The sequence below is a fragment of the Phallusia mammillata genome, chromosome 4, assembly GCF_965637545.1.
Source record: "Phallusia mammillata chromosome 4, kaPhaMamm4.hap1.1, whole genome shotgun sequence".
Taxonomy (NCBI): domain Eukaryota; kingdom Metazoa; phylum Chordata; class Ascidiacea; order Phlebobranchia; family Ascidiidae; genus Phallusia; species Phallusia mammillata.
The window spans coordinates 25,829,426-25,851,922 of record NC_137255.1 but is presented as its reverse complement, the minus strand read 5'-3'; the positions used below and the strand labels follow the sequence as shown (position 1 = coordinate 25,851,922).

At 37.0% G+C, this 22,497-nt stretch overlaps 4 protein-coding genes across 4 annotated transcripts; 2 read left to right on the top strand and 2 right to left on the bottom strand.

Annotated features, from left to right (window-relative positions):
* Positions 1-1,079: 1,079 nt before the first annotated feature.
* Positions 1,080-11,605, bottom strand: LOC145225100 (protein FAM3C-like). The gene is made up of 8 exons (XM_080091738.1): positions 11,481-11,605; positions 9,522-9,647; positions 8,822-8,950; positions 8,135-8,264; positions 6,653-6,762; positions 6,483-6,567; positions 5,085-5,211; positions 1,080-3,940 (listed from the first exon to the last, which is right to left on the bottom strand). The coding sequence occupies exons 1-8, from the start codon at positions 11,491-11,493 to the stop codon at positions 3,854-3,856; spliced, it is 807 nt and encodes a 268-aa protein (XP_079947864.1). The 5' UTR covers positions 11,494-11,605; the 3' UTR covers positions 1,080-3,853.
* Positions 11,606-13,526: 1,921 nt separating this feature from the next.
* On the bottom strand, positions 13,527-18,508 carry LOC145225088 (NACHT, LRR and PYD domains-containing protein 3-like). The gene is made up of 7 exons (XM_080091725.1): positions 18,038-18,508; positions 17,365-17,671; positions 15,315-16,969; positions 14,601-14,762; positions 14,318-14,479; positions 14,059-14,220; positions 13,527-13,928 (listed from the first exon to the last, which is right to left on the bottom strand). Exons 1-7 carry the CDS (start codon positions 18,200-18,202, stop codon positions 13,761-13,763), a joined length of 2,781 nt encoding a protein of 926 aa, XP_079947851.1. The 5' UTR covers positions 18,203-18,508; the 3' UTR covers positions 13,527-13,760.
* Positions 18,509-18,873: 365 nt separating this feature from the next.
* LOC145225099 (zinc finger protein 330-like) lies at positions 18,874-20,192 on the top strand. Its single transcript, XM_080091737.1, has one exon. It carries the CDS (start codon positions 19,006-19,008, stop codon positions 19,852-19,854), a length of 849 nt encoding a protein of 282 aa, XP_079947863.1. The 5' UTR covers positions 18,874-19,005; the 3' UTR covers positions 19,855-20,192.
* Positions 20,193-20,225: 33 nt separating this feature from the next.
* On the top strand, positions 20,226-22,489 carry LOC145225094 (phenylalanine--tRNA ligase alpha subunit B-like). The gene is made up of 3 exons (XM_080091731.1): positions 20,226-20,426; positions 20,802-21,521; positions 21,697-22,489. Exons 1-3 carry the CDS (start codon positions 20,226-20,228, stop codon positions 22,264-22,266), a joined length of 1,491 nt encoding a protein of 496 aa, XP_079947857.1. The 3' UTR covers positions 22,267-22,489.
* The last annotated feature ends 8 nt before the right edge of the window (positions 22,490-22,497 follow it).

The following is a 22,497-nucleotide window of genomic DNA, read 5'->3' as shown; positions in this document are numbered from 1 at the left end:
GTCCGTCCGTTAAGAAGACGATTTGACATCGGTGGTCGTTTAAACATATAGTTGGGGTGGTAAGAATATAATTACTTGACAGATCGTTCTACACTTTTAAACAAGCAATTATAGCAACACACAACTGCTTACTATTTTAGCACGTTAGGGTACTGTAGGCCCAAATTCATTGTCTTAATGACCTGAAATATCAATTGATAAACAGTTTATTCAACTAAAAGTTACAAGGTGCTGTATAATACTTTGCAATGTATAAAACTCCTTGGTTATGCTGTACTTTGCATGGGTATAGCGGTTTCTAAAGTTACACGTTTTGGTACCTTTGGAAAAAAATGCCCCTTTAAGGACCAAGACCCATCGTATGCGATACTACATGCGTTGTTTTTCATTAATATATTTTGTTCAGCCTCTTAGGAGCTGAGTTTATCCACAAGTTAACATTTGGATACACAAAAATGTAAGCAACGTATTGGAGTAACCGGTCCGTAAATCGTATCATTGGAGCTAAAAACAATACAGCAGAACAAAAAAATGGCCACCACACATAAAGCTTTAAAGTAGACAGAAAAACGGTCGTAGCCCAAACTTAAGAAATCAATTGATTTTAAACATTGGTCCGTGACGTAATAAAACGCTAAATAAAGTTTGTGTAAATTGGCTTTAGAATTGCATCATCAATCTGATATATTCATGGCTTTTAAGTTTACATTCTTTATACACACACCGAACCTTAAAAGTTATTTTGAAATTTACCGGTCCGCAGTTTCACAACATACAATTTCAGTCTGATTCAGCATAGCCTTGAACTCGTAACGTCAAGGTAGGCGGCAACTGCACAAAGAATATTGTTTCGCACGCGAGTGCCACTTATGGCAAGCTCTATTGCAACGCGTTTAGGAGCCGAGGCACTACTAAGTTATTAAAAGTTTTTGGATGGAAATCAGTTTTGACGGCCAAACGGGTTGACTCCTAACGCAAAGTAACCTATTGGTTTTCACCGGAATTTAGCCGTCGTTTGGCTAAAGCTAATACAATACAACCCACGCAAATGGCTCCAAATAGCACAAAAGATACATGGATAGTTTCAATCACCGACTTCATACGCTTTAATAGCCGAGAGTTAGATCTTGTTTCGTACGTAATACGTCAATATGTATGTTTGCGGATTACTAGCTGGTAATAGCAAGAGCATAAGGTAAAAAAAACGTGTCATATGGTCGTCAATATGGAATAAGACAAACAGTTCGAAATAAAAACACACACATCAATATATACACTTCAGGATATACAATTAGTTGGGCAAATTTCAAACGATACACACAAACTGAATGTAACAAACAAGAATTTGAAACGCACATGCAAAACTGGCCTTTTAAGTAATAAAACGCATTTTCGTTGGGCATAAATTAGTAGGGTTTATAACTTTACCTGCCTAAACAAAAACTCGTATTGTTAACAGGCGTTTAGGCTTTGTTGCATACAGAACAATGCAAGTTCGACAAATAAGTACAGCCCTTTGCTGCGTTTAACATATTAGGCAGCAAAAATATTTTATGGTGGTTATTTGGTTCTGTAACGTAAGTTCAAACAAGTTTAGATGATGGAACGGAGGCTTTTAAAGTGACAAAAATGTAAATAGAAATGATACAACAAACATAAAGAACATACCGTGGGGCTTTAACGTATTTGTAAGCTGATGTTATAGGGGAGTAACCAGCAATTTCATCGTATTGTAATTACATCGCAATATTTTCATCGTATTGTAATTACATCGCAGTAACTTCATCATAATGGTTAAAATACCACAGGAGTTGGTTATGCCACTGTTTTTTCGGGTTTGGGCCGGGTTAGGGCTAAGTTTGAATGAAACGAACCCAACTTCACAGTGGGCCTCATGTATGTCGTTTTTTTCTTGCTAAACTTTTAGGCCAAATTTGAATTTGCAAAAAAAAAATCAGGTGGAGGTCTTAATTTCGGACCTACTTACAACTTTTGGGGTAAATTGCGATGTAAAATGTTAAACGCAGAGGATTAAAGATGTAATTAACATGCGATAAAATCGGAGTGAACCGTTATAAGGGGGAGGCACCAAAAAACCAAAACACACGAAGCAATACGGATTGTGCGATTATATATATTTGTACATGTAACAAAACATGTGACCATAAAGTTAAATAGCGAATACGAGTTGAAGAAAGACAAATAAAATTCAAGGCGCGCAAATTGCCTATCGCATCATTGCACTTTACCATCCAGCCCGCCATTAAACTGCTCTATCAAGCTGAAATAGCTAAGTAAGCGTTTAAACTAGTTAACGTTTTGCTTCATCAGTTAAATGGAAAGGCCGTATTTAAGAGTATTACTACTTAGGCAAGATGACAAAGTCCGAGTAATATAGAAGGCAGACCTGCAAAGTCCAGAAGAGCAATGTTTAAATGTTTTTTGACGCTGCTTTGAATTTTTTGCCCCTTCTGAACGATACCAGCGACGTAGAGAGAACGGTTATTACGTTTTAAATCACCATAGAAACTTATAAACAGAAAGTAGAACTGTAAGATTCAATTTTGCATTATTTTTGTGCACTGATTCTAAAAAAATTAAGAGATTTCCAAATATGCCGGAAACTTTTTAACTTCAGGACATTTTATGGAAGTATTCTCTTGTATTTACGACCTAGTGACAAAATGCTTGTATGCGTGACAACGGTAAAAAGCTCATTTATTTCTTATTTGCCTTAAGATACGATCTCACCTACAAAAATATGGTTTCAAATTTTTTGACCAACTTTCGTGGTGTTAAGTTGCAAAATGTGATTAGTAATTCTTTTGCAGTTAAACTTCCGTTAAATCGGATTCGGTTAATCCGGATCCTCCCCTAATTCGGACCAAACTTTAGGTACAAATGATTTGTAATGTGGTAAGGCTTGAACTAATCGACATCGGTTGATCTGGATGTTCGTCTAATTGAGACATATTTTTTGGGTCCAAACGAGTCCGGATTGAGGTTTAATGTAGTTTGTCAAATGCGCCTGTTTGAGAAGTTTTGATAAACACTACTTTTGTGTCTTTCACTCAATTACAAAAAGGGGCGCCAAAAATTAAAGAAAAATTTCACCATAAGAAACCCGTATGTTTATCCGCAGCCAGAAACTCAATATTCAACATCATAGAAAGCGAAAGTTTCCGCCACTAGTTTAAGGCAAGAACTCGCATTCACATGTTAACCGCAAATGGGGTGACGTAGAAGGTGTATGACGTCACTATGAGAAACACTGCGGTAAGAACTGAATGCAGAAGAAAACGCGAAAAATTCGAAAGAGCACGCAATAATGATAGTGAAAACGATGTCCCAATGTAATAGTGCAAAATGGGTTCCAAACGAAATGAATCCAAATTTAAACTAACTGTAACTTAACTTTAATTTGGATATCACTGATGATGGCGTAAGCATTTGCCGAAACGTTTGAATAATAAAGCATGACGCTTTTTACGTATGTTTGGGCCGTTATTTTCCTCATTAAATTTGTGAACAGATCCGTGTATGGTGTTCCTAACTTGATAATAGTTTTACATTTTTTAAAAAAAGATCTTCATATGTAGAGAGCATTATCTGCAGTGCTTAAAAAGGCAAATGCTTTCGGCCACCAAGTTTATAAAGTAGCCTGTTTGGAACCCGTTTTAGGCTGTTCGCATAATTTCCTTCGAAAAAACAACGCGCCACAGTTTGTAATCGAATAAGTAAAAAAAAAACTATTATAGAAACAAAAACCTGGCGCTGTAGGCTAGAGTTTTGGCGTGTAGGTGACCCCGCAGCTGATTGGTGGAGGCGGTCACATGCACATGAGATCACGTGATCAGCTGAGCAAGGGTAGGCAACCTTCCAGAACAATCGCTTCAGGCCAGTCGCCGTATTTGTTCTTTTCCTTGTCGTTCGTTGCGATCTGACGATAGAGAAACGTTAGAAAAATTTACAACCAAGTTTTTATGGCATATTAACACGCGTCAGTGTAGCTCCAGCGCGTTTAACCGAGTATCCAACAATTATGCCCTTCACTGTTTTGCGCTACATGGCGTTTTAACGTTGCTCAGTTACTTCTGACTTGGTGATTGTTTTTGTGGTATTGTGTCGCTATGTTCACCAAGCGAAATAAACTCATCTCATTCTTCGTGATGCTGTAAGTTAGGCCCAAAACGAAAAGTTATACAGTTGATTAAAAGCAAAACTAGATGGGCGCTTGTACGAACACAACATAGGCACATTTAAACCGTTGCTTCTATCTTCTCATAAGTTAGTGGTATTGTCACAAGGAAACAACAACTTGCTTTAAATCAAAAGGTAACACATATGTGTACATGTACAAACGAGACCAAACGTTAATAAAATACCATAAAGTGACGGTTGGAAAAGTTGCTTGGGTACGAATATGGTAGCTACAGCAAACTATGGGCCGATCCCAGTGCCATAACAAACTAGTCCTTTGTCCGTCATCGTAAAAAAACACGATTATAGAGAGCATAAACAATGTACACCTGCTGGTTTTACCGGTCGCTGAACGGCCACAGACAAGTTTGCTTTATTACTAACACTTGCAGACTCAATAACTGTAAAATTAAACTATTGGGCCATGTACTTTAGCAAGTGGAGCCGTTTTTTCAGCTTTCGCGATTTGGGGACCTGTTGGTAAACCGAAGTAAAAATTGGGCCAATTTCAGATAGATGTCTGCCACATTTGTAACTTCAAGAAGGACTTTTTCTTGACCAAATGTGTAATACCTGCATTAATCAGTGAAAGGGTAAAGAATTTGTTTTGAGAAACCAATAATATTAAATACAGTATGGGGAAAAAGCTTTTTTTGTCGTGAGGTGTCTGTTTTCACAAAAGCCTTTGATCAAGCAGAATTGGGTTGAAAAACTATGCTACTGGAGCAAAGTATAAAATACATTTTAACTGAGTAAGATTTAACATGAAAACATTTTAGCACGTAACAGCCAGTATGTGTTCAATGTCATGGTTCACTGCACAAATCTCGTTTAGAAACACGTGACTAATCAAGCATGAAACGAGTGAGTGGTCAGTTGCTTACCTGTTCAAAAGCGTTGCGGTGTTTAATATTTTTACCCCCAACAAAAATCCAGTTATCTCGAAAGGAGAGTTTGGCTGCTTGGTGACTTCCTATCTCTTCCAGCATGGCCTTTGCTTCATTGTCAAGTCTAAAATCAAAGTCAAGTTCAATGAAAAATCAATGCTACTTTTCCCTACAATCTTTTCTGTGTGTGTATTAAGTAGGGATGGGCCAAAGCTACAATGTTCTGCACCGAGCATCGTTAATGCTGGGTGCTTGGCCGAACAAGCTCGGTGCTTTGTGACGTCAAAAACATTCCCGTGAAGTAGCAAACAGGTTACCAACGTCACAAGCGGTGTTTAAGCTGTACAGGCCCAGAAGTGCGCGCTTTTCCACCACTTAATGCTTTGAAAAAAATAGTTTTATTTTTGTTCTTGGATACCTTTTCGAACACTAGTTTCGTATTTTAGCAGGGAATGAATATACAGCTATGCTCGGTAAGTGCACAGTTTTATTGCAAATTATGATAATTTCGTGTACTGCCAACAACCGACTCAAAATGCATTTTTTAAATTATGTTTTTATAGCCTTCCAGTTTTATAGTTTATATCCTAACAAAACTGCACGTTTACAGGCTGACTACTTCAGTTGTACTGTAATCATGCTTTATCTTGAACTTCGACTTTGACCTTGACAAACTTTAAATACCGTTTTAGTCAATGTTTAACTACCACGCAATAAAAAAGACATAGTTTATAATTACACGGTCTTATAAGCAAACAATTGAAGTCAGTTCTACATAAAATCGGTTTACACGATTTTCATCCCTTACTGGCAAAATGTTACCCTAGATATCTAATGTACATTATTACTACCTTGTAGATCCAGTTTCAACTTTTGGGGCATACTACAGTAATCCTCGGTTAATTTTGACCCGTTTCGATCAAAAAACTGTCCGGATTAGACAAAAATCCGGTTTAAACGATATCCATTAGTTCAAATCTCACCACATCACAAATCATTTGTACCTTAAGATTGTCCAAAATACGAAGATCGGGATTAACCGAGGACCATGGTTGGCACACTAAAACTTCATTGCAAACGCAGTATAGCAGTGCACTGCGTCGTATGGGGCCTTGCTCGATACGAGACGGTATTTTTGAGAGGTAAACACCGCTTACTAAAGCCCACCTTCTAAATTTAACCCAATGGTTTCACCAAAAAACGTGTCCGTTAAGGAAACTGTCATGCTCTATATAAGCGACCTAGTGCATTTAGTCTAGCGGCCAACGCGTTCCGTTTCACCCGAAGTGAATCAATAGCTTACCACGCACCAGTAGAAACAGTTACGACCGGCGCTTTTGTAGGCCAAGCCTGTAGTAACTTTAAGGAGCTTCAAACAACGCATGTTACACTTACTTGAATGCAGCGTCGTCGTACGTTGTAACCATGATTACTTCGTTGGGTTTTAAAGCCTTCAGAAAGTTTTTAAGTTCCGTACTGTCTGTTGGAACAATAAGGGACATGTGAATATATTTAAAAAATATTTTAAAAACAATCATACATGTTTATGAACGTAAAAAAAATACCTTTTCCGTAAAGATCAAATACCAGTTGTTTTGTAGATTTTCCAGTGTTTCCGTCTATCACAGCAACGTTCATGCCTCGATCAACATTGTTTAAAGAGTTTTTCATTAAACTGCAACAAATACCAACACGTAGAAGATAAGTGGCTTGAAGGGGCAAAATATAAAACACTGTGTATTTTATTCTGCTAGTAACACATTCACAATGAGTATTTTTCCAAAAAAGTTATACGGCTCTAGAAAATAAAACTATGTGTATACTGTATTTGTATTCTCTTTGTACGAATAAACCAATTAGTAATTTTTTTTCATTTTATTTTAAGTATCTAGGAACACAAGACTCAGACTTGGGTAGCACAAAAGTTACATTCACAATGGTTGATTTTGGATCAAAAATGACACAACTCTAAAAATTATGACTACATATACACATAACTCTTTGTTTCAATTTAGCTATATATAAGTCATATGTTTAATTTCGTTTTAGGTACATAAGTAAACAAGACTCAGACTTTACCAGTAGTTTAAGTAAAATCTAAATTGAAATGCACCATGAGAGATTTCCAAATGTGCTGCAAAATGTTTGCTATTTTAAAGTGCAAAAATTGTATGATGTTTTCAAACCTGATGACGAAATATGTACATGACACTATTCAAAAGCTAGGATTTTTTCTTATTTGTCACTGAAAGAAGACTGACTGGCCATAATAAAGATGAAAATTAACTTTCTTTCAACAACTTGCGATACAAACAATTGTCATTTTCAGTGAAATAAGAATAAATGGTCTACGTTTTATTGGACATCATTGACAATAAGGTTTTAGTTAAGTTTTGGGTACATTTTTTACAAACGTTTTTCAAAGGGATATTTATGAACAATCTTTAACAGATTATATATATCTAAGTTTGGTAAAAACACCAATAAAAGCTTGTTACAACATGGGGAAAATGGAACATACCAGGTATAAACATTCCTACCCATGATTGCTGTGCGTCAGTAAATACAAACAATGCAACTGGTTTCATTGTGACTCAAGTTTTTATGAGGTGACTGTTGGCTTGTAATGGATACAAATAAATTAATCATGAGCATAATAGCAACACAATGTCATAAAAGTAGAACTAACAGCCAGAAGCAACAGAATCTTACAATAAAATAATGTTAAATTATAACTGTTTAGAAAGTTGAAAGGCAAATTTATATTTATTACAAAAACACACATATATATTTTACCCTAAGAAACAAGTTTAAGCAATTTTGAAATCATTCAGTTACTTCCAACTGGAATTGTTACATCACAATTTAAAATTTGACACTATCATTAAGCAGGTGTCCCAAAAAATCTTTTTTCTGTAAGTGCATGTTGCATTCTGCCCTGAAGCTTACAAAAATTATGTTGTAAGGCAAGGCTACCCACAGTTTATGGAAAAAATGTGCGACATCGGTATTACAAAAGTTTTTAGTAAATTTCAAACAAAACTTACATGGACTCATTGAGGCAGACACTTGGACCAATAACATTCGCTGCACCAGTGATAATTTTAAAGCTAACTTCGCTTTTACTGCACCCCATGGAAACAGTGCAAGGGTTCTTCTGCATTTTCTTTTTCACTACTGTAAGTACAGATAAAAACATAGTATATGACAAAAGATTTTTTTTCATTTTTATGATATCACCAAATACTGCACAAGTAAATTGTTACACACATTTGCATTACATATCGAAGTATAAGTAAAACCAATTTATTATGCTTTTTGTTATGGTATTTAGAAACATACAAAAAGTTACACATTGTATGGCTTTCAATATTACATTTACCCAGGACTGTTATAAAAACAAAAAGTAATACTTAACAAATTTAAAAAAATGCTCGATTAGTTTAAATATCGGGGTACATATAAGATGTGACCCTTTGAAAAAACTTTTTTCATTCATAGTGCACTCAATTGAAAGTCAACTTCAAATATTATTTCAAACTTGTTTTTATCAAGAGTGAATGTCCATTTTATTCCTGGATTTAATCGACAAATTGCCAATAACAGTTTTACCAATTATAAATACATGGATTGATTGGTGAACAAGCAGCATAGGTTTTAAGGATACTCAAAAAGGGACACAAACTACGAAAGGTTAAGAACCAATGTCAAAAACGGTTTTAAACTTGTTTTACCTGGATTCTCTTGTTGTCTTTTGTCCCACTCCTCTTCTGCTTTCTTTATCGACTCCTTGTCCATCAGTTTATCCGGGTCCTCTACTTCAACCTTGATTTTCTCTCCGTTCTTATGCTCAACAATTGATGCTGAAAAGCACAAAAATATATGAAACAGCCTATATATCAGAAGACAAACACACTACTGCCCATTACAATAGTTTGTAACTAATATGAGGTTACAGTTTGGAATTCGAATTAGTGAAAAACCAGATTTTGCTTTATCAGAATCATACGCATATAATTGATAAAAATGCATTTTGCAGTTGATTTCCTGTAGAGCCTTTATTATACAGTTTGTGGCAATAACAGCAACTTTCTTTAACCAAAATAAAATATGGAGGAATTACTTCACCACAGGAAAAAAGCAGACACATTTACTCTTTTGTACCATGTCCAGAGGGGCATTTGTATTTTTAGGAGTGTCCCAAGCACAGTTTTTTAATACTTTTATAATCACTGTGGGATAGAATTTTCCTTTCACTTTAATACATTGAATCAAAAACTACAATTGGCTATTAAAGTCTGAATTCAGATCAGCACTTATTGACAACTTGTATGCAAAATCTTAGTCTTGGCTGGGGTGTCATGTGCCAAAATAGGTTGAAACACTCAGGTATGTCATGAACAATTGAACAACAGCTTAAGAGTTTTAACAAACCTGGGGCATCTTTCTTTTCCTCCACTGGCGGCTCGATTTGTAACCGATCATAAAGTTGTGCATAAAGATGAACAGTATACCAAGCCAACAGCATTATCGTCCCAACGAGGAGAATTCGAAAAACACCTGAAGTAAATGCATTGATTAGCGTAAACTTATTTTACAGTTTAAATCTGCTTAAATTCAAAATTTTACTGGTTACATGTTTATGATGTTTAACAACATTGAGTCCTGATTTGGACACCATACACAACATAAATAGCTAATGTGGAACAGTTATTGACATGAAAAACTATGGAACAAGTTTATGTAAATGTTATAGCCTGAAACCCTGCTATTCAACCGGTGTATCATATCAAAACCATGGTATACAACTGAATAATGGTTTCCTAAGGAAACAAAGCTTAGGCCAGTGTGTTACTAAAGGTCGCAATTGTGTTTTGAAGAATGCTGTCAGGAAGTGAATATTATTGCATCAGTACTTCTAATTACAAAGCTAAATCCAATAAAAATGATTGTGAAATACTATCCACATGCCCAGACTAACTGCTATACATGTTTCTATTAACTTTTTTTCTATTTTAGAATCTCAAGAAAATAAAAATATTGCAAAAATTGTCATGGATATCTCAGTACAAATGAGGATAACATTGATTGTTATTTAACAAGGGCAGCTATTAAGACGATTCAACAGCATGTTATGTACAAATAGCAACAATACAGGAACTACCAAGTGATTAAATTAACTTTTTTACATTTTTGCATACTAATTTTTTTGTGCCTAGCATAAGAATATAATCCCTTGATTTGTTTATATTCTGCGTACAATTAACAAAAATGCTATGGGTATATATGAGTGTGTCGTGATTGCTGGTCTGCATAGACCAGTGGTTCCCAAACTTTTTCATTTTTTTAAAAAAACGGTCCCTTTGCCATTATTTCGAGGGCTCGCGGTCCTTAAGCCTAAATGTGTATTTCATAAAAACGAAAGTTGATTGCAGGATTTTAGCTGGTTATGCAAAATTGCGCATAACAATCATCCAAAGACAGCATGTGACATCACAAACAGGACAAAAACATTACAATTGTGCGCGAACAATTGCATTTTTGATAGTTGTCATTCAATAAAGGCCATTGTTTAGCAATGGAGGCGGTCGATTCTCAATTTTACTTTGATTTAAACTTATTTAGTGGCACAAACTGACACCAAATAAGATTATAGAATTATATACTTCAACCGCTTCGTGGTCCCCCCAAAATTGCCTCATGGACCCCTAAAGGACCGCGGACCCCAGTTTGGGAACCGCTGGCATAGACTCTTACGGGCTAATCCCAGTTATGAATTTATGTTTATCTTAACTGGTGAGGTATATTTGCTGGGAAATTGTGAAAGGTGTACAACACAAAAAAGGCACTGGCATAAAAGTATACTGCATGAAGTACTAACAAATATTTTCTTGCCCTCTTCTGGTAAATTTTGGCAAATGTGCTTCATCAGTGTACAATAAAAATCTCTTTCATTTCTTGAGTGGTCGTATATTTTATCAGCACTTTGAAGTGCATTTGGCATTTTGCAAATAAAGTGAAAGTAAATGTCATGGTTTACAAAGGTTAAAATATACAATGTTAAAATGATATTATAGCAAACATCTTAGTACACATGTTATTTACTATGTTTCTTACATTGGATCTAAAAAAGAATCATGTTTCATACTTTTCAACCTTCCATGGATTGGCTATGTACACATTGTAAGACAGATCTGCTACTCTATTCAAAACACTGTACTCTATAAAATTAGACACGAGTATTTTTTGAAGTTGTATTTTTGCACAGCTATGTTTTTGGCCAGTTGATGCTTTTCAAAGATTTAAGTTTGTCCAGTGTTGTTTTAATGTGGTCCAAATAATCATTTGCAGTATGACAGAAAAAAGTTAGAAAGATGTTTTAAATTTGCTTACCAGTGCATCTCATGATTTTGGTTTCGTGAAGATTCACACAGTTCTTCCACAACCAGAATTTACCAAATCAAAATCAACCAACTTACCGACTAAAATATGTACAACTAAAAAAACACACATATCAATAAAGCTCACTTTTGCTCATATTGTAAACATGGTGTACTGTAGTCAAGAGATTTATTGAAAGGAAAAGGCAGCCTACGGGAAGTAGTGCTAAATAATTTGCATTACTAGTAGCAATGTCCTGTTTGATCAACTGAAATAAAACAGTTAAATACATAAGAGTGTGTTAGCAAAACTTTTAATTGCATGGTTGTTGTCAATTTTATTCGCTTTGTGACACATCTCGGGTGTGCAGGACCAACATGCCCTGCATGCGCTCATGCACGACCCTTAAGTCCGTGTGCGATACCAACTTTTAAATAGCTTTGTTGCAGAATTTCTACAGACAACCCAAAATTTTATCAAAAATAATCGTGCCACCAGCTGCCATGCTCTGCAAACTGGCATCTTGCAGCATTAAGAATGATTAGATAACCAGTCCAATGAAAAAGGTTGATAATTAGATTTGGCAAAATATTTAAATATCACAGATAGCATATTTACAAAGAACAGAAACAACTTATTTCAATGTGGAAGCAACGATTTTTAATGTGACATAATTCGTAAACACTGCAAGCAAGGATGCTAGAACTTGTAAATAGTGCAAGTAGAAAACATTAGTTGAAACAAAACTATAGTTTGCACAAAACAATTAATGTGATTACCACTCATGTTTTTTTGAGAATGGTAAGTTGAAATTTTTAAATAAATTTTCCAATTTTAACGCCATTTGGTAAGAAAATCCTATCTTGTATGATATTTACTGGCTACAAAAGCAAGTTGCAAGTTTGTTTTAAAATTGATTTGACATTGCCCTTAAACCAAAACAACCACAGACACCAGTCTGCAGAGTATGGCAGCTGCACGCGCAATTTAGTTTCGAAACAAAAAATTGGCACGTCGAATTTTCTGCATTGCACACAGAAATTGTGCAACAAAGGCAATAATTGTCCTGTTTTAAACTCTATCGCTTGCTTTGCACCTGCTGAAATTGGTCTTGCACGCAAATTTACAGGCTGTGTACGCGCGCATGCGGGACATATAGGTCCTGCATGCACAAAATCTCGTCGGTAACTGCCATGTTGTGCAGACTGGCAGAGACACAAAACAAAATAATGAAAAGTCGTAATTAAAGGAAAATCTTTGGAATTAAAACTACTGAGGTCTGAATTTGTAAATCACTTCATATCATACGTTTTTTGAAACTACATGTCATGCTGGATAGGTTAGAAAACTAACAAAAATGTTCCTAAGATTTTTAGATCTTTCCGTCTTTTGTCAACACGATAATAATAACGATATACAATAAACATGTCTGACCAAAAATGTTTGGCAAAATCTGATTATTTTTATCTCAACACTTTTAGACTTCTGAACAACAAGCTAAGGTAATAGAATAAAGGGTCTAAAGCAGTGGTTCTTAACCGGTGGGAAATTTAATGTTTTCGGAGGGAAATTATGTAAGCTTGAAAAGAGCAAACTCGGGCTCGATGGTCGAAACCGGCTTTGAATTAACCGTTGAAAGCTACATTACTACAAATTTTCTGCAACAACATGTAAGATTGATTTAACCAAGGTTTACAAGACACATACAAGTCCAAAGACCGTTTGTTACATCACAGACAAGACTGAAACCATCAATGACTTTGCTGTTGTGCGCGAATAGAAGCCTTTCCTTTGTAGATTGTGATGCAAAAAATGACTAATGCAAGCACAGCAAGATCGACCTTTAGGATCCAGACCAAAGCGCTCCACAAAATTATGTCATTTAAAGAATATTTTTTTTGTTAACGTAGGGCACAAAACATGATTATAAAAATAACAGAGGGGGGAATTCGAAGTTGGTGATTGACTTTAGTGGGAAACCACACTAAAAAGGTTAAGAACCACTGGTTTTCAACTCAATCCCCAAGTCTGACAAAGTACAACACGGCAAACAACAAGTGATTTGGCAACTTCTTTTTGTGCCAAATGGCAAACCGCAAAACGTAATCGTAAAAATTGCACTTTTACCAGACATCACAGAGCACGTTAATTACGTCATACATCAAAATGTACAATAGCGAAGCACCCTGGGGTTTTATCGAGTTAAAAGATATTTTTTAAGTCCGTAACTTTAGGAAAGAAACAATGTTCGTGTGACAATTTAGTTTTTGCACATTTGAAGAAGAAGAAAAGTTACAATACAATTCTCCAGCGGGACTTTGATTTGATGACCTTTTTTGCCTCTTCAGACAATCCACACCAACTCATACAAAGAACCCTAACGTTGTGTAAGCAGAGAACAAGAGATTCCACACATTCATCCCCAACAGCAACGTTGCAGGACAGGTTGAGCCTTTCAATCTATAAATAGCATTCAAAGACAGTACATTACCCAGAAGGTTTATTTAAATGTTTGTTTTACAGTTAAAAGCCCTGCCTTATTTTATGTACAATTTAAAAAGACACAAAGAAACAAACATGATAATATTACTGGTGTTTTTGAAGAGCGTATTCCTTTCGAAATGTTGGTCACACCGATGCTTCCAATACCACAATCAGTAAGCTGCAAATCCTCGATGTTGTGAACACAAACAGCCAATAATGTTGCACCCGTATCCCCGATTTTATTCCAGGAAAGATCAAGTTTCTTCAACTAAAGAGTAAAAAATCGGTGAAAGCTACCTCTATAGGCTATACTGATTACATCTTTAGAAATATGCATTTAAACGTAACAAATAATAACCACTAACCGGATGTGGTAAGTCTTTGATTTTCTTAGCTAGTTCTTCAAGACCGATGCTTCCGATGCCAGCAGAAGACAGTGATAGGACTTTGATGTTATGAATGCAACTTGCAAGTGATGTTAATCCAAAGGGCCTAACTTTGTTCCAGGAAAGGTCCAGGATATCAAGCTGTTAAATGACATTTTTGAAACACAGAGATACACATTATACAACTGCATGTTGGTCTATTGGACTAACTTGGGTGCTACATTTTGACAAAACGTCATGTGTATGCTGTCGAGGCACTTACGGGTTTGGGTAAAACTTGAATCTTCGTTGATAGCTCTGCGACTCCACAGCCTTCGATGTCACAGTGACAAAGTATGAGCTCTTTGAGCTTGTGAACGCACCGAGCTATTGCAGATGCTCCCAGATCACCGACAAGGTTCCATGACAAGTTAAGCCTTTTAACCTGTGCAAAAAGATATGAAGCTAAGATTGCGACTCCCAATGGACGCAAACATCACTTAACAATAAGAAAAGTATAGGGTTAGTAGAAAAACTAAGTACAAGACTATGGGAATGCTTGGGGTACCGGCTTGATTCGGTATAACCCTTTCAATAGATACTATGAAGTGCAAAACCCTGTTGGAATGGTGCGTTAAATAAAGTTTTATTTGATAGATTCCCCCCAGTAGCTATAGCAACATGTAGATATATCTCTATCACCAAAGTAATGATTCACAAATCACAGTACGCCTATTAAAGGCGCCACACCGAATCAGCCGGTCACCAAGCATTCACCACCATATGGCAAGGCGTAGGCTAGAAAATCTAGCCTGGGGTGGGATTCGAACCCACGACAGGAGTCTTTCTGGGACTTACGCTGTACCAACTAAGCTACGCAGGCTCAGTGGAGAATCCGCCAAAAGTTGAATCACAAGCACTGTTGTAATTATTTTAAACAGAAACGGAACAAATGTATGGAAAGGTTAAATAAAGTACTAAAAAAGGATATGCTTACCTTTTTGGATTCCCTGTCTTGTAGTATGAAGCAAAGATTGACAACATCAATGGGAAGAAGATCTGCGAAGCAGCGGTCGATTCTCAGAACAAGTGAAGAAGCCACAGATGATGTTAGCTCTTTGTCGTTTGCTTCATGTGTCCAGGTCCAAACGCGTTTCATGGTTGCATCATCTTTCGCTTTCTTACAAACGTTGAGCAGCATCTCCTGAAGCATCGCCTTTTTGGCTTTGAGGTCCTTGCCCGTGCATCCGGAAACAATATGTTTAAGCTCGCAGAAAACCTTGTCGTCACAAATCCCGAAAGCAAACTTGCCCACGACCTCCCACCTGACACTGTCAAGCCGTTTGTAAACGCCCTTGAACTTCTTCAAAGGCATAAGCATCATGAGGTAGACAGCCGAAAAGAACTCTTGCCAAGTGAGCTGAGAAAAATATCTTCGTTTGTCGCACTCCAAGATTGTTAGCTGGAGGTTAACCCGGTTTATTACAGCTGTGTTCAAAAACGCATCGGCGTTGCTATCGATACCGGCTGACTTGAGGTCTTCTACATTGTAGAATGCTTTCCTATCTTGAAAGCCGGTCCAAGCCAAGTTCGCCAGTTTGTCCAAGTTCAAGTTTTGTCCTTTAAGATGTTCCGTCCGAGCGTACTGCGTGCAGGTAAAGGTCAACAAACGGGAAAGGGAAACAAACTGAATGTCTTCACTGTGGTTCATCAAGTAGTTGAGGGTCAAAACAAAGTTAACTGGCACGTTACAGAACGCCTGTACGCTGCTGTTTTGCTTGATTTGTTTCCGTATAACCTTGTACTTCTCTCCGCATATCTGACGACCAAGTTCGTTCTGTGAATTCGGATTCAGGCCTAAGATCTGAACAATGAACAACGGGCGATAGGATGGGTGAAGATTAAAAAGTTGGTCCGCCCTGGAAGTGAAAATCTTCTTTGCCCGCGGAAGTAAATTTCCGGCTATGAGATTTTTAAGGAAGTTTTCGGGTTTGGACTTCGAGTACAGTGTCAGTAAAGGTACGGTCGCTGAAAAAGATTGGAAATCTGCTTTATCCAGTCCGTCAAATATAATCAAGACATTTATGTCGTTGTTGATAGCACTGATTATAGGTTTGGCCTCTTCTGGAGTACAAATCCAGTCGGAGAGCATTGTGGAAAGAAGAAGTTGCAAAAGAGTTGTCTCTTGAGTGAAATCAATAAACCTGATTACAACATAAAAAACAAAGGATAGGTTTCCGTACAGTCGTCCGCTTAAGGCTTCTAGACCCCATTTCTTGGAAGATGCTGTCTTCCCTATTCCAGCTTGTCCGACAACGCCTACAACGTTCCCATGCTTTTCTATGTAATCTGCTTTTGAATCCACTTGATGGGGTTGAAACTTTCGGTCAGCCTCTTGCTTTGCTGTTTCTTTGGCTCGCTCAAACATTTCATTGGGGACAACTTCGGTTTGTGTGCGCAAATTACTCGTCTCCGGTGTCTTTTTATGCGGATCCAGGGCTTCTTCTTGGGTTTCGTCCTCAACTGGTTGTGGCTTGCTGACCATTAATAGATCAACGGGTGGTATAGGGCCTTGAGAAAATTCCGCAAGCGACGACACTTCGCTAGCCAGTTTTTTGGCTGTTTCTTTCAATGACTTCTTAAGACTTTCGTCTGCAAAATTACATTACTTGTATAAACTTAACCACCCAATATACCCATTGAAAAAGGCTACACGAAGGGACCTTGGTTTTGTCGTTGAAACTAAACAAAGAATTCGCATGACAATTTTATTTTTGTGTAAAGAAATCATGCAAAGAGTATTTTGTGTGGAATGGATACATTAATTACTGTAAGCAGTCTCCTACCAATTCCACAATTATGATTAGTAAATAGCCGGGGGGATTGTTGAAACTTGTCCATAAACGTGCATTGTACTTAAAATTTACAGTAAGCTATTAACACTTGGCCCAAACTGTATTCTCAAATATTCATAAAATGGTAAAAAAAGATTTAAAAATTTTGGCTTGGTATGCCACAGATGATTAAAAGTTAAAATGCAAACTTACATATGCCAATTTTTGCTCCGTCAATCTTGCTTTCGCTGGAGCATTGTGTCTTATAACGTTGTTGTTGTTGTTGTTGTTCGAAATATGAAGAATCTGCGTCTAAAACTTTTGGCTTAGTTTTCCCAATTGTTTTTGTTACAGCATCTATGAACTGGGAAGAGCATTCTGGGGTGGACGGGGTTGACGGATTGCTTTGAACAATAACAACTGGACGTTGTATAACTACTGGAGCGTTGTACACTGGTCCTGTTGTGTGAGTATGTCTGTCACCAATATGAAGCGATTGGTTTTGCTGGGTGCTGGACGCCTGGAATTAAACAAGTTTAACATATTTTGTTTCATGGTTATTAGGCTGTTCATTGTAATGTTAAAGACAAATTATAATGACAAATATTATACAATCCCTATATTTTTTCCAGATAGTTAACCAACGTAAACACTTGGAACATTAGCGAGCAACGTATTTAGGTTACTGTATATGAATTAACAATCATCGCCTACAAATAATTCATAGAACTTAAATATACGTTGCCTAAAAAATCACTCATTTCGACATGTGGTGGATCTTATTCCCATTATTTTAGCCCCGGGCTTATACATTTGGCATCGAATTTGTAAACTTTCGATTTCCAAAATATGCTTGAGGCTATGCTAATTCACAAGTTACTCTTACCATGTCAAAGATTTGAGACTGATCGTCAATTTCAACTGAATCCTTTATTATTTGCTTAAGGTTTTCGTTTAAAACATCTGTACCACCCTGACTTGTTTCCTGCTGGTCCATATTTGGAATAGAAACATGTTTCGGTGTAGTTTCATCCAAACTTTCTTCATTCATTATGTGGCCAAGCTGTTAACTGGAATTAAATCTTTATCCCTGCTGAATTAACATTATGGTCTATCTGTCATCTATATGAGTACCATATCTGTAACCTACGTCTTGCTTCGTTTCCGTGTTTTCTGTGTGGGAACAGTTAGTCAATTAAATGGAAACCTTTCAAACAATACGGCGTTAAAACACTACAGTGTACAACCAATAATCTGACAAACGATGTCGCACAAACCCTATGAAAACCGATTTAGCCGTCCGCTGTCACGAAGCTAAAGCGCAATTTGACTCAATCCAGTCGTGCAATAGACGCCTTTGAATGTGTCGTTTGTACGTTGCTAGTCGTGACTCCACTCAATTTCCTTTTTCTTGCCCAAAGTATCGTTTGCGGAAATAATCTGCCCATGTATTTAAATTTTGCCTATGTCTTAACTGTAACTTATTCAATATGTATTTCAATACCATTGTATTTTTATGCAATACTTCGCCATCAAAAGGACTTCTGGGATACAAAAACAAGTTTGAAACCAAGGTAAAAAAACTTGTCGATAATTTTCCGCATGTATTAAAAAATGAGATATCCAACCCTATGATCCAACAACAGTGGCCCAAATTGTCTTTTACCGAGCAACATTGGGTACGGTAAGTTTTTTTGAGAAATATAAAAAACATTATTGTTTCTATTGCGTCATACGTAGTAGGTCTGTGAGTGACACATGTGTAAACCAGAATTTTGCGAGAATTTCATTTCTCTCTACGTTTTGTGCATGATGAAACTTTCCTGAAACCGTTAAACAGCAAAACAAGATATCATGCCGAAAAAGAAGACTGGGGCTCGGAAGAAAGCTGAAAAACAAAGCGAAAGGCAACGTCAAATCAGGACCTTGCGTGAAAATATTAACATTGCTGAACGGCCATGCAATTTTTCTATGGAATGCGACAAATGTGGCGTTCGTCAAAAGAATCGCGCATTTTGTTATTCGTGTAGTGCAGTTCAAAAGCTACCCATCTGCGCTCATTGTGGAAAACAGAAATGTATGAAAACATCGGATTGCGTTATCAAGCACGCAGGGCAACATACCACTGGAATGCAGATGGTTGGCGCGATTTGTGATATATGTGAAGCATGGGTATGTCATAGTAGAAAATGCTTGTCTACTCATGCCTGTGAATGTGCACTTTTGGATGCCGAATGCAAAGAGTGTGAACGGGGTGTGTGGGAACACGCAGGAAGAATTTTCAAGTGTGCCTTTTGTGAATCGTTTCTCTGCGAAGATGATCAGTTCGAACACCAAGCATCTTGTCAAGTTCTTGAGTCAGACAGCAGCAAGTGTGTTTCGTGCAATAGACATGGACAGTACTCTTGTATGCAGTGCAAAATTTGTTTCTGTGAGGACCATGTGAGACGAAAAGGCTTCACGTACAAGCGAAATGAACCTTATCCGTGTCCAAAGTGTGGACACAAAACATGCGAAAGCAAGACCATGAGCATTTCTACCAGAAAATATGATTATGGTCGGCAAAATGAGTACACAACCAAGGAGGTGCATTACTCTGAAGAATATCAACGTGTTACTCAAGGAATGTCAAGTTTTAGTCTTGATGCAAATTATGACGATGAAGATTATGATGATAATGATAGTGAGGCAGAAGAAGATTAATGGCTACTTATTATAAATAGAAAATGTTGTGAAAAAAATTGAAAATTTGCTTGTTTATCTGTGCATTAATGTGTAAGCAATGGACAGAAGACCTTCAAGTTTGACAACATGTAAACAATAAACAAATATAAGCAAATCTTTCTTTCACCTCAGTTCATTTGAAATATCTTTTCATCCATTATCGCTTGTCTTTACTAAAATTCCATATTATTTTGTTACAATTGTTTCTACAAGTGACTGAACTGAATTATTAAAACTGCATTGCTGTACTTTCACCTATTATGATAAATTAGACAATTTATTTTGGCTGGTTTAACATTTCCTGCATGTACAAACAGGTTATTTAGGAGGCTAAGTCCTAACTGTTAGCCATGGATGATAAGTTGCAAGAGCAAGTTTTAAAGCACTTGGATCAGAATGATGCAGTTGATTCAAATGACCTGGCTAAAGCATTAGAAGTTGATCATCAAAATGTTGTTGGAATTATCAAAAGTCTACAGTGCTTTGATAACCTTATTACTGTGGAACCCAGAAGTACGAAAAGATGGGAACTTTCAGCAGAAGGGAAACAAGTATGTAAAACATATAATCTATATTAGTTAAGATAAACATATTCATACTGGGATCAGCGCCGATGCAGACCAGCGATCACGGCATACATATCTATAAATCATAGTGTGCCAGGCCTATTAAAGGCAGTGTACCGAATCAGCTGGTCTCCCAAGCATTCCCATATGAGAAGGCACGGGCTAGAAAAATTTTAAAATTTTTAATAGGCCTGGAGTACTATGCTCTATTAGTTACGGTTTTATTTTGGTGTGTGTATATTGGTCCAAATTTAGAGTATACATACATCTTATTTTTGTGGATTTTTTCTGTGCACTATTGCGACATTGGTAATAACTGATATGCTTGTAAACAGTTATCTGAACTTGAATTGCTTTTAGGTTGCACAGAATGGGAGCTATGAGTATAACATCTTTTCTGCTATACCTCCTGATGGAATATCACAGTCCGAACTAATGAAAAAAGTACCCAATTCCAAAATTGGATTCAGCAAAGCTATGTCTAACAAGTGGATAAAGGTTGACAAGGACTGTGTTGATGGGCCCAGGTGTCTACGAAAAGCAGAAAATGTCAAAGATTTGGTCAGGGTTCACTTAAATTTTCTAGCCGAGGGTCAAATTGACCAGATTGATGCCAAAGTCCTAAGTGATTTAAAAAAAAGAAAATTGGCATCTGAAACTGTGATAAAAAGCTTCTTTGTAAAAAAGGGAAAGGCTTTCACAACTGTACTTGAAAAACCTGAAGCAGACTTGACAGCACAAATGCTGCAAGATGGGTCTTGGAAAAGTAAGACTTTCAAAGACTACAACTACAATGCTCTTGGAGTGTTGCCCCAATCGGGCCACTTGCATCCTTTAATGAAAGTCCGCTCCGCCTACAGGCAAATCTTTCTTGAAATGGGATTTTCGGAAATGCCCACCAATAACTTTGTAGAGAGCTCTTTCTGGAACTTTGATGCACTTTTTCAGCCACAGCAACATCCTGCCAGAGATGCCCATGACACATTCTTTATCAAGGAACCTGCTGTAACTAACCAGTTTCCAATGGAGTACCTGGAAAGAGTGAAAAAAGTACATTCTGAAGGAGGATATGGCTCACAGGTAAACACTTGTATTCATGTCAAGTTCAAAGTATGGTCATCTATTTGTTACATACTTGAAGGTTTAAAAACATGTTTCTTTTACACCCAGCAGTAGCTTAATCCAAATATTTTACCCATATGGGCCTTAATTTGTCTAGCGACTGACCTAAATTACGTTTTGTGTTGCTTATTAGGGTTACAGATATGACTGGAAAATTGAAGAAGCACAGAAAAATGTTCTACGGACCCATACAACTGCTGTCAGTTCGCGGATGCTCTATGCACTTGCCCAACAAGCAGAATTCAAACCTGTCAAGTACTTTTCCATTGACAGGGTCTTTCGCAACGAAACACTGGATTCCACCCATTTGGCAGAATTTCACCAAGTTGAAGGAGTTGTGGCTGACAGAAGTGTCACTTTGGGAGATCTCATGGGAATTTTAAGGGAGTTCTTTAGGAAACTTGGAATTCATAAGCTGCGCTTCAAGCCTGCGTACAACCCTTACACTGAACCTTCTATGGAAGTGTTTGGCTACCACAATGGCTTGGGCAAATGGGTTGAGATAGGAAATTCTGGGGTGTTTCGGCCAGAAATGCTTAGACCAATGGGTTTGCCTGAAGATGTGAATGTCATTGCTTGGGGACTATCGCTTGAACGTCCTACTATGATTAAACTTGGCATTGACAACATAAGAGACTTATGCGGCCATAAGGTTGACCTACAAATGGTGTATGACAGTCCAATCTGTCAAATGGATTTCTAATGAGTGTTTGTGATAGATGTGGTGCCGTTACTAGTTTATTCAATTCTGAACATTGGTACAACAGCACAAGTTTGTATTGTTTGCATGCTTCATGGATGTAACCAGTGGTGGGATTCAAATTGTTTGTCAGCCAGTTCTATCACAAAAGTTGTATTTTTCAGCAAGTTCTGTTACAATATTCAATAAGTCATACTTTTCGCCAAATAAACTGATTAATTTTAAACGGTTCGC